The sequence below is a fragment of the Hippopotamus amphibius genome, chromosome 7, assembly GCF_030028045.1.
Source record: "Hippopotamus amphibius kiboko isolate mHipAmp2 chromosome 7, mHipAmp2.hap2, whole genome shotgun sequence".
NCBI classification, from domain to species: Eukaryota; Metazoa; Chordata; class Mammalia; order Artiodactyla; family Hippopotamidae; genus Hippopotamus; species Hippopotamus amphibius.
In genome coordinates, this window is record NC_080192.1 from 73,644,640 (window position 1) to 73,657,100 (window position 12,461).

At 51.6% G+C, this 12,461-nt stretch overlaps 1 protein-coding gene across 10 annotated transcripts in view; it reads right to left on the reverse strand.

The window, feature by feature from the left end:
- The window catches only part of BCL2L11 (BCL2 like 11), a 46,153-nt gene extending 35,500 nt beyond the window's left edge, over positions 1-10,653 (reverse strand). For 4 of the 10 annotated variants that reach the window (XR_009054761.1, XR_009054762.1, XM_057742381.1 and 1 more), the window contains exons 1-2: positions 8,757-9,035; positions 7,441-7,835 (exon numbers count right to left, since the gene is read on the reverse strand). Coding sequence is in view for 8 of the 10 variants with exons in the window: in XM_057742381.1 (XP_057598364.1) it covers positions 7,441-7,835; positions 8,757-9,019 (658 nt within the window). In the remaining 2 variants the exon portion in view is untranslated. Of the gene's footprint in view, positions 1-7,440; positions 7,836-7,973; positions 8,695-8,756; positions 9,036-10,528 lie in introns of those variants that run through there. The other 6 variants (XM_057742385.1, XM_057742382.1, XM_057742388.1 and 3 more) reach the window with 4 other exon arrangements.
- Between the last annotated feature and the right edge of the window lie 1,808 nt (positions 10,654-12,461).

Here is a 12,461-nt window from a genome sequence, read left to right on the forward strand (position 1 = left end):
TCAAGATAACATCCCCCAAGAAACTTTTGAATTAATGAGTTCAACAAGGCTGCAGGATATTAAGATTGATGCACAAAAATGAATTGCATTTCTATACATAAAATGAATATGCAGGAACTGAAAAAAAAAATAAAGTACCATTAATAATTTCTCCAAGGTAATTAAATAACAAAATATGCATAAGATCTGTACGCTGAAAAGTACAAAACCTAAAGGCCTCAATACTTGAAGAGACATCCCTGTTTATGGATTGGAGGACTCAGCATAGTAAAGAGGCAAATTCTTCCCCAAAGTGACTCATAGGTTTAATAAAATTCCTATCAAAAGCCCAGCAGGGGTTTGGGAACGCACAGACAAGCTTATTCTAAAATTTATATGAAAAGGCACAGGACCTAGGCTAAAACGATTTTGAAAAAAAGAATAAAACCTGAAGAATCACTCTACCCATTTTAACGGCTTCGTATACAACCACAGTAATGAGACAGTGTGGTACTGGCAGAGGGACAGATACATCAATCAATGGAACACAAAAGAGAACCCGGAAACAAACCCACACAAACGTGACAATTGATTTCTGACTAAGGTGCAAAGCCATTAGGCTGAAAAAGAATAATCTTTTCAACAAATGGTGCTAGAGCAACTGGGCACCGTAGTCCAAAAGAATCAACAGTGACCTAAATCTCACACCTAACACACAAATTAACTCAACATAAATCGAGCTCTAAATGTAAAACGTAATAGTATAGGGCTTTGGGCGGTGCGGGGGCGGGGGTAGGGAAAACTAGGAAAACACTTTGGGGACTTAGAGCCCAGTGGAGAGTTCTTAGACCACACACCAAAAGCATGACCCATAAAAAAAACTGATTAAATGCATTTCATCAGAATTAAAAACATTTGCTCTATGAAATTGAGAAGATAGCTACAGATTGGGAGAAAATACTGGCAAATCACATACCCAACAAAGACCTTGAGCCTAGAATACATAAAAACTCTCAAAACTCGAGTAAAAAAAAAATCCAACTAGAAAACGAGCGAAAGACATGAACAACCAATTCATGGGAGGGTAGACAGAGGCAAAAACTCACAAAAAATATTCAACATCACTAAAACTACAATGAGATGTCAGAATGGCTAAAATACAAAATAGTGATAACACCAAATGCTGGCTAAGATGTGGAGAAAATGCATCTCCCGTGCATCACTAATGGAAATATAAAACGGTCCAGCCACACTGGCAAACTGTTTGGCAGTTTCCTAAAAAACTCAACTCCCATATGACCCAATAATCACAATTCTGGGCATTTACCCCAGACAAATGAAGACTCACGTTCATACAAAAACCCGTACAGCACAGTTCATAGCAGCAGTTCTGTGGTGAAGCCTTGATGGCCAGTCTGATGGGTGGCTTCACCAGGAAGCCTGTGCCCATGGCCTTCAACTGAAAGCTGCCCAAAGATGTACCAGAGGACAATGTGTAATGTCCAGTGCAGGCTGGCTAATGCCCACCAAGTGCCAGCTGTGCCAGTTTCTGCCAGAACCTGCAAACGGCCCAGATGTCCTTCAACAGGTCAACAGTTAAACTGTGGTACATTCAACACACACAACATCCTGGGTGGATCTCAGAGGTATTATGCTGAGTGAAAAGAGCCAAGCTCAAAAGGTCACATATTGTATGACTCTATTTCTACAGCACGCTCGAACGGACAGAAGTATAGCTACGCAGCACAGATTAGTGGCTGTCAGGGGTTAGGGAGCAGGAGGGAGGTGGCTGTGATATAAAAAGGTAGCAAGAGAACCCTTGGGATGGAACTGTTCTGGACCGTGACTGTGCTGGTGGTCACACAAACCTACACATCTGATAAAACTGCACAGAAGTAAATTCACTCTCACGCGTACAAATGGAGTACATGTGAATCTGGTGAAATCTATTGAGGTCATGTGCTAGCTATGATACTGTACTATTTAAACAAGGTGTTGCTATTGTGGGAAATTGGGTAAAGGACATACACATAGGTCCTCTTTGTGTTATTTCTTACAACTGCATGTCAATCTATAATTATCTCAAAATAAAGTTTTGGTTTTTTTCCTTAATATTTGTTTATTGGCTGCATTGGGTCTTTGTTGCTGTGCACGGGCTTTCTCTAGTTGTGGTGACCGGGGGCTACTCTTTGTTGTGGTGCGCAGGCTTCTCAGTGCAGTGGCTTCTCTTGTTGCAGGGCACCAGCTCTAGGAGCGTTGGCTTCAGTAGCTGTGGCTCGTGGGCTCCATAGTTGTGGCTCGCAGGCTCTAGAGCGCAGGCTCAGTAGTTGTGGCGCATGGGCTTAGCTGCTCCACGGCATGTGGGATCTTCCCCGCCCAGAGATCAAACCTGTGTCCCCTACACTGGCAGGTGGATTCTTAACCACTGCGCCACCAGGGAAGCTCTGTGTTTTTCTTTTTTTAAAGATGTAAAATTTAAAAATGTCTAGACAGCTATCAATTACTAAATTTTGTTTGGAATCAGTAAAGAAAAATTTTCCTTTCTTTTGTCACTTTTTTTCCCCACACAGAACATACAAAGTAAATTCGTTTCTCCTGGTGTCCAACAAGTGATCCTGGGCGGGGCGGGGGGAGCCTGAAGGACAGAACCAGGTCTTCAGCAAAGAAGAGTCTATCTCCATCATCAGGCTCCAGGGAACCCTCGAGGTGCCTGAGGAACCAAGTCACTCTGCCTTCCACCTTTTCAAAGCCTGCATGTACCACAGAGTTTAAAGAGGTGAAACAAAACTGATACTCATATTTGCCTGGAGAATACAAAGCTCATTTGATGTTTATGATGCTTACAAGATTAGGGTAATTACTTTCACTCTTCTAAGTCAATAAATGCAACCAAAGGAGTAAGTTCCACGGAAATGACGTGCTTTGAGTGGAAGAATCAGGTCTGGCTTGCGAAAGCACCAAGCCTGGTCCAGCTCCTCCACCTACAAGGCCAACCCATGCCAACCCAACCCATTCTGTTGAAAACAGAATGCCAGCCCTAGATCTTATTTGACATTTTTCTAGTCGTCGCACTTGAAAAAGTAAAAAGAAACCAGTAAAATCAGTATCAAAAACATAATTTAATAATGGCCAACAAATACATGAAAAGGTGCTCAACCATCACTAGGGAGCTGCATATCTAAACCACAATGAGTTCTCACCTCACACCTGTTAAAATGGCTATTATCAAAAAGATAAGAGATAACGGAAGCTGTTGAGGATGTGGAGGAAAGGGATCCTGTTGGTAGGAATACAAATGAGTGCAGCCACTGTGGAAAACAGTATGGAGGCTCCTCCAAAAATTAAAAAACAGAACTACCATGTGATCCAGCCATCCCACTTCTGGGTACATATCTGAAAGGACTGAAAGCAAGATCTCAAAGAGGCATACGCACATCCATGTTCACAGCAGCACTAGTCACAACAGCCAAGAGACAAAAGCAACCCAAATGTCCATCAACAGATGCGTGGATAAAGAAAATGTGGTCTATACATACAACAGAATATTATTCAGCCTTAAAAAGGAAGGAAATCTGCTTCACATGCTACAGCAGAGTTGACCCTTGAGGACATTATGCTAAGTGAAATAAGCTAGTCAGAAAAAGTCAAATGCAGTGTGACTCTGCTCACATGAGGTAACTAGTTAGAGCTGTGAAAATCACATCGATGGTAGAATGGTGGTTGCTAAGAGCCGGGTGGGAGAGAAAAATGGGGAGGCGCTTTAATGGCTACTGAACTTCAGTTTTGCAAGCTGAAAAAGTTCTGAGATGAAAGTTTCACAACAACGTGAAGATGCTCAGCGTGACTAAAGGGTACGCTCAGAAATAGTTACAATGGTAAATTTTGGGTTTACCACAATAGAAAATACATACACATAATTTAACCCAACATATTCAAAACATCTCAGCACACAACTAATATGAAAATGACTGAGATACTTTACATTCTGTTTTATATGCTAAGTCTTCAAACTCCAGTGTGTACTGACACTGACTGCACATCTCAGTTTGGACGAGTCCCATTTCAAGTGCTCAGTACTCACTCACGTGTGGTCTCCCCACTGGGCCTGTGCTGGGCTCGACCATACCTGTCACCCCACCTGACAAAACTTAGAGCTGGATCCAAATAACAAAACTACTTTTTTGACAGGTGTTGGCAGGGTTTTCTCGTTGCAAAACCTTTTGGGAAATCTTATTTGCCCCCGGTCAGATCTATGGAAAGGGCAAAGCTCAAATGACTCGGAACATCTCCTAAGCACCTCCTCCTCCTCCTCCGGCCTCATCGGGACCTGCAGGACACCATCCCCCCGCCCCCCGCCCCCCACCAGCTCACAGTTTAAAAGAGGGGCCAGTAACAGGCTAAAGCAGGCACAAGATGCTGAGGGATGGACACGAAGAACAACGTAATTAGCTCCCACCCGTGAGTTCTGATGTGCCAGGGAACAAGTGTGTATAAAGTTTCAGTCATTTACCAGAATGACCTAAGGCAGCTGTTAATAACTAGCATTCACCCATATCCCGACCTTTCTCAGGTCGGATTTGCAATTGCTTTGACTATATCTTCAAAGCATGAATTTGTACAGAATGTAGTACACATTTATATTAAAAACACACACAGCATAAGCACACTTGCCAGAAAACAAACTCAGCAAACCAACACCTCTGTTGGTGATTCTGATTAGAATAATCAGGTCTTTACTGATTAAGAGAGCATTTGTTAAGTTAATCCTCCTAGGGTGTAAAGAGAATAAAATTTGGTGAAAGTGGCAACTGTCTCTCTCACAGATAAATATAATATTCTTTGAACATATCTTCAGAAAAACTGAGGACAAGAAGGAAAATAGAAGTTTCTAGCACAAACATCTATTATACATCCCAGGCAAGAATGTACTTTCTCAGTAGAACAAAGATGTGAGAACAAAACTGCAATATACACGCTTTCTACCCCAAGTCACTCAGCAGAAGACTGTTCTGTGGCTAAGGGAAGCCTTAAGGAGGACCTCTTTCTAACCTCACATTTGTGCTGCACTGGTTGAAACTAATATAATGACTTCTTTGTGAAATATATATTTTGCAGTCAATTATCAATAGCTTCATTGAAGATCTTAATGGATATGGCTAAGGAGTACTAAACATGGCCATGTTTAGAGAATCCAAATTTACCAACTCAGCAGATTTTGGTGGTCCTGGGGCACTGAACTATTTTAATAATAGCCAGGAAAAAAATGTTACAGACTACAAAGGGTGCAAATTTTAGTCTTTAACACACTCACATCTAGATCCCCTCCTCCCACCAGCAAGTCCCCCCTCCCCCCACCCCAACGCCTCCCCTCGCGCCCTCCCCCCCCCAAAACAAATCTCCCAAGAACTTAATACGGAAAACTTACCTTGGTGCATTAACTTCAGCCAAACCCCTCAGAACTGATCATCTAATCCTATGCATTAAACTCAAGTTATCACACCAACCTACGGGAATGTAGTTAATACTATAAAATCACACCTCGAGACCCATTACTTTACACTTCACAGGTAAAACCATAACTTTGCTTAATACTTTAGATTGTGATCTCTCTAAAGCTCTACATCTGTCATCTCAAGTAACAGTGCTTACCTTATAATTAGCTTGCTAAACAGGACATCCCCCAAAAAAGCACTCATGCTTATCCCTGTTTAAAAACAAAACAAAACAAAAACAAAAAAAAACACTACCTTACTCACTATTCCTGGTTAAGGAAGAAATACCCCAGGGAAGGAGAAAGTTATTTCCATAGCCACCTACAGAAACTGATACAGAGGTCTGCAGGGAAAAACTTCCAGGGCACCCTTGAAATACATGGGGTTTTAAACAAGCAGACCATAAGACCCCGTTAATTCATTTGGTAACTCATTTACTCATGAGTAAGTGCTTGTATAGTCAAGAGCATTTTCAAGGGCAGAAAAATATAGGCAGGAAACCAAGACCTTCTAAGGCTGAAACGAGCTCAGCAATCAACAGTAACTACAGTAATAGTAATAATAAAACTTCCAACTCCTTTCCCTAAAGAGGGGTCCTAATAAAGTATTTAGCAGGAGATGCACAGCCAACATGTATAGCTGTTGGTGTTTTTGTCACTTGTCTGCCACTTCCCAGGTGTGCCCAAACTGTGACAAATGACCGAGGTTCTGAGGTTTTTCCTAACTCTGCAACGTGGGGACAAGACCTGCACGGTTTACCCACACAGAAGGTTATGAAGACAAAGTTCTACAGTATTTGCAAAAGTAAGGTTTGTCATTGTGTTTAAGCAGCTACTTGTTTACTCTGATGATTTTTAGTTAGTCTCTGGCATGGTGTCAACTATGTTTTAATAGAATCTATGCTGGATTTCTTAAGCAGTAACACTGCCAACTTACTTGTATCTCGTTAATGCAGGAAGGGTGAATCCTGGCCAAGATATGAATCTTTTCCATGGCTGGGGAATAGCAATTTGAACCGACACATTCACCCCCTGACCAGCGTGGCCAGAACTGCACATACTCAAAGCCACACCCTGGAGGCTCAAGGGTTGAATCAGGCCCGCAGACGTTTTTATTTGGCTCATGCAGTGCTTTCAAAGTTCTGAGTTGCCGATGCTTAAGCATCAGGAGATTTGGCATCAAAATCTGCATTCCCGGATTATCTGGCCCTATAGGAAAACCTACCACCTTGAGACCACACACCCTCAAAGCCACAACTGGCAGCAGCCAAGTGGACCGAGGGCAAACGCTCTCCGAACTGCAATAATCCCCACCAGGTCAGTTCCCACACCCATGGGACTGCCAGATTGTTCTGGGCATTTATGTTTGCCACTCCCTCTTCAGACTGTAAAACTGTCTTTAATCCCTGAAATAAAAACCCACAATCTAATCTTATTAGGACTATGTCCAAACCCTTCAAGCAAACAAAATAAGCCGAAAGAGGAATCTGAGTAGAAAACAAACTATTTTCATTGCTCTATGGTGGTAATGCTGACACGAACTAGTTCATCTTCTTAAAATGTCATTTTTGAAAATGATTCACTTCTCTCATCCCCTGCTCCACACTTTGGGTTAGCTTATTACGCTATCTGCCGTAACTGACTGAGTCCCTTTGAAGCCAAATGTCATTAATGAGTCAATCTTAGTGTCAGGACATCATGAGACAGATACTTTAATGAAGACACCAGGGCTTAGAGATACACTGCCCAATAGGCTGATGCTCGGACCTCAACTCACTGCTGCCACAAAACTTGGTAACACATTTTTTAAGTGTTGGTTGGATGTTTTATTTGACATATGCTCCACTGCCAACAATACATGGGATAAATCAGTAGGATTCTAAACGGGGGCTTTACATGCTACACACAGCCTCTGGATAGATATTCAACCAACCACACGTGCACTGCCGCTTCCCCCGGGCATTGCTTACCCATCGCACTGAGATAATGGTTGAAGGCCTGGCAAGGAGGACTTGGGGTTTGTGTTGATTTGTCACAACTCATGGGTGCCGGGCTCCTGTCTGTGTCAAAAGAGAAATACCCACTGGAGGATCGAGACAGCAGGGAGGATCTTCTCACAAAGATGAAAAGCGGGGATCTGGTAGCAAAAGGGCCAGGGCTGGCCGGTGGGGCCAGTGGGCCCTGCGGGCTGCCTTGGGGGCAGTGGTCCCCTTCTCCTTCGGGATTACCTTGCCGCTCTGTCTGTAGAGAGGTGGGGGCCCCAGGCCTGAGCTGAGGAGGCCTTTCGGCAGGCTGCAATTGTCCACCTTCTCTGCCACACTCAGAACTTACATCGGAAGGTTGCTTTGCCATTTGGTCTTTTTTTCTGCAAGGAAAATTAAACCTAGGGTTATCTTAAGCAAAATAATAACTACAATGAATACCTAAATGAGCAAACTTTCACCTATTTATGAAAAATCCTTAAAATTAATACCCAACACTTTAACATTAAGTCATTACTTACACAGGAATAGTTCTCCATAGAATCTTCCAAATAAGAATAAAAATAACCTACATAACAAAGGTATTATTATTTTTGTTTGGGGTGGGGGGGTGAGGTGGGAAGAAGGGACCAAACTTCCCGCCACCAAACACAGCAACATGTCAATTACTTCTGGAACTGGTGCTGTAACACACACACACACACACACACACACACACACACACGTTTTTAGGAGAGGCTGCTTGTTTGAGATCTATTCACACGCGCTCTTCGCTCAGGCCCGACTAGAATAAGTCAGAAACTCCCAGCGGGTTCTGATTTCCCGGGATCAGATACAGCGCTGGAGCCCAGGAGCGGGCGCAGATGCAGCGATTGCAGGCGGCTGGCCGCGTTCCCCGCTCCGGCCCCATTGTTCTGCCTAAAGTGCTGAGGACAGCAAGTCTGGGGAAGGTTTGGCAAGGGCCGTCAGTCGTAGTAAGTGCGTCACAATAGAGTTTGTAACTCAGCGCGGCTCGGCCGGGCTCCGGCTCTCCGCCCGCCCGCTGTCCCTCCCGCTCCCGGCTCGCGCGCCCCTCCTCCCGCGGGGGGGCAGCGCGCCGCACGGCACTCGACGGGACTTCTCCGAGGTATACCCGCACTGTTAAGTGCACACCTCCAAACAAATGGGAGAGGGGGTCCCCCAAGCCGTGCCCTGGCGACCCCTGCAAAGTCCACAAGTAACTCCGCACGCTGGGCGGCATCGGGGCGCGCAGCTCCCGTACCCCAAAGACCCTCCCCTCCGAAGACAATCAGGCCGAAACTCACGTCCGCCCCTTCCCTTGCGAGCGTCGCGTCCGGGCCCGGGCCCCGCGGCGCCCGACCCGCGCCCTTCGCCGACCCGGAGCCCCCTGACGGTCAACGCGAAGGCGGCGCCGCAGACAAAGCCCGGGACTCGCGCTCGGAGGCCCCGGGGCAGCGCAGAGCCTGCAACTCGCCGCCCGCCTGCCGCCGCGCACCGCCGGGCCGCCGAGGGCTCCGCGCGCCTCGCCTCTGGCCCGCGCTGCCCCGGCCGCAGCCGCCGGGAACATCCTCCGCCTCCTCCCGCTCCTCCCCTTGCGCACTGCGCCCGCCGCCGCCGGCACCGCCGACCTCCCCGCGCAGCTGGCGCCGGGTGCCCGCGCTCCCAATTGGCCCTCGCGCGGTCGCTCCGCGCCGCAACCAATCGCCGGCGGCGGCGGGGGCGGCGCCTACCCGACAGGCAGCCAAAGGCGAGGCGATTGTTGACAAACTCGCCTCCGAAGTCGGCTCAGGCCGCGCCGGCGGCGGCGGCGGCGGCGGCGGCGACCGCGACGGCGGGAGCCGCGTCGGAGGTTTCCGGGGCCTCGCGGCCGGGGGCTGCCCGGGCCACCCCGCCTCGCCCCTCCGCCAGTCCGAGCGCCGCGCGCGCCTCCGCTGCTGCCGCCGCCCCCAAGAGCCGGTCACCTGGAGACAAAACAGGACCCTCACGGCCGGCCCCAGACTCCTGTCCCGGCTGCCGACCCCCGCCCAGGCCCGCTGGGGTGCTGACCCTAAAGGCCACTCCCTCCCCAGCTGCAGCCCCTAACCTCCTCCAACTTCCTCCCTCTTTCTCCCCGTGCGCCACGGGACACGCACCAAATCTGAACGGCCACCACTGGCCACCGCCGCGCACATCCGCGCGCACTCGAGACCACCGCAGGCAAGGAACACATGCAAACCCCCGTCACCGGTGTCCAGCGGGCCTTCCACTACCTGCGCCAACCCCGAATACAGACCCCCGAGGAGGGCACGGCACCGCCAGCCAGCACTGCGAGTGGGTCGGGCTGCGCTCGGGCACGCCCGAATCGCTAAGACGGTCTGGCCCCACGGACCGGACAGGTCCCTCAGCCAGCGGCTCGTCCACCGCGTGGCCCCGGCGGTCGCAGGAGGCCCTCTGTTTCTCGCTGTCTGCGGATCGCGCGTCTGGAATCGTCCGCAGGGAGCCCGCACACGGGCCAGGGCCCCCAGACGCGTCCGCGAGAGAGGACGAACGCAGCGGCTGCCCGAAACCTCTGCCTGAACGAGTAGAAGGAAAAGCCGAGTCCCGTCAGGGTGATCACTGTCACCGTTCCCTAAATCCTTCACAACGGGCCCGCGCCCGAGAAAAGCCGAGACGCGAGACCGGCTCGTAGCTCGCGGCAGCCACTCGGGGGCCGCCGGGGCGGGCGGGCGGCGAGACTTCACGGCCCGGCGCGCAGCCCAGTCCGGCGCGGCGGCCCCCAGCTCCCGGGCCAGCGCGGAGAGCACGCGCCGCTTCTCCCAACGCGCCCCGAGACGTCTCACGACCCCCGCGCGCCGCGTCCCCCCCGAGCCGCACTTGAACTAAGTGCACGCAGCCTCCGTGAGGACGACCCTCCCCAAAGCGGACCTGCCTGGGGAGGAACCCGACCCGCACGGGTGACCGCCTCCCGCCGGGCGACGGGGACGCGCGCCTCTGCCTGCACGTGCGCGGGAAGCGGGCTGGCGGCGGCGCCGTGCTGGCTCCCGCGCCAATCTTCCATCCGTACCCGGCCTGCTCCCCGGGATTCGGAAGTATTTACCTTGCGTTTCTCAGTCCGAGAGTCAGAGTCAGACATTGGGGGGACCAGGGCCAGGGGAAGGGCGCCGAGGCGGTGGCAGCGGCGGCGGCGGCGGGAGGCGAGACGAACCTAGCAACTTGAAGCGATGCTGGCCGCAGAGGGCAGGGCGCGCAGGGCTGCTGCGAGAATCTGGTGACGGCGGCGGCGACGTGGGACGGAGCGCTCCTGCAAGCTCGAGACGTAGACGCTGCCCGGAGCGAAATGAAACCTGCGCGGCTCGGCTGCCCAGCTCAGGCTGGAGGCCCCGCGCCCGCGCCCAATCACCGCGGGCCCCGCCCCCGCTAAGTCCCGCCCGGCGCGCGGGCTGGCAAGCCCCGCCCCCGCGGCCGCCGCGGCCACCAGTGCCTGCAGGCTCCGACAGGTAAAGGCGGGGGCGTCCCCGCCGGGTTCCCCGCTGCGCGCGCCGCGGGCCCTGCCCTTGCCGGCCGGCGGTGTTTACTGGAGTGACTTGGGCTGCGGACTGTTCTGTGTGCACCCATCCCCCGTCCCAAAGTGTAGTCTTTCCGCACTCCCACCATCCCCCCCTCCACAATCCAGTGGTGGCCATGGCGTGTGCGTGGAACAGAGGGGGCGCCCCGGGCACACTCTGAGCCGGGCCAGGCCGCTGCCGCCCGCGGAAAGCCTCAGGAGGCGCCCCTGAGCCCAGGCTCTGCCTCGGGAGTTTCTCTCGCAGCCGCCCTAGGGCAGGCTCCAGGACAGGGTGGGTCCTCTGGAACGCGCGGGTCCAAGGGTGAGCAGGGGGTCTCCGACCTCTCCTCCCTTCCAGATTCCGGGGCTGCGCGCGGGACCCCCATCTACAGGCTGCTCATCTTCCTCTTCCTCGCCCTCGCCTCACTCAGTACTCTTAGGCGCCCTCTCTAAGCCATCCCGCAGGGGCACCTAGCTCTTCTCCTGCGCCGAATCTCAGGTAAGAGGTAGAGCCTTTAGTGGGGAGTTGAGAAAAAAGGGCTAGGAGCGATCCCCGAAGGCGTTTTTCCGCAGCCGGGGTGCGAGGCGGGAAGCGAGTGAGCGCAGAGCAGGTGAAATAGGGAAATGAAAAAAGAACATTAAAAAAAAAATCCTTTTAAGAAAAAAGGACTGAAGAGTCGTGGCCTCTAGATGGGAGAGAGGATGGTGCCTCCACTTGGTTGGGATCCTCAAGATTAGTTGGGCTCTCAGAGAGCCGTCCAGGAACCATCCCTGGGCGTGTTAAGGCCAGAGAAGGCAGCGCCGAGGGCTTCGGACGGCGCGTGGAGAGCAGTAGGGAGAGCGCAATACCCCCCACCCCTGCTCCCTGCGCGTCCCCATCCCCCTTGTCCTTGGGGTCCGAGGCCCCACTCCCGCACCTTTCCCGGAAGCCCAAACTCCGTGAACACCCTCTTCCTCCTCTAGGTCCGAACCCGTCTGCGGTTTCAATGCGCATCCTGCATCCTGTCCTTCCCTGGGCTCCCCGGGCTTTGAGATGCCCGCAGCGGAGAACTGGGGGACCAATCGGTTAGGGGATGGAATGTCCCGCCGCGAGAGAGACCAGGCTAGTTGGATTAGAGACTCAATTTAGGGGCCTCCCTAACCTGCACCCCAGGAGTGTGCCTCGGTGCAAAGAAGCGAGTCAGCGAAGAGCTGTCCCGCCGTGTGGCCACCTTGGTCAATTTTTATGTTTTGTAAGCAGATACAGAACATCAGCGTGACAACACAGCCCCAGGTTAAAGTCTCCTCAGTGCATCCTCCCGAGAGTCCTTAGCGAGGTGAAGGAGCCCAAGGGTTCCTGGAGGGACCCAAGAACGCGCGCCGGGCTCCACCCTGGGATTTCGCTGCAGGAGGGAAAGGACGCGGGTGTGGACGCAGAGGCGAGAGGTCTACAGTGCCCGCAGCTTGGAGCTCCCAATAGTGGTTACAGGTGGCGGCCGCAGGCAAA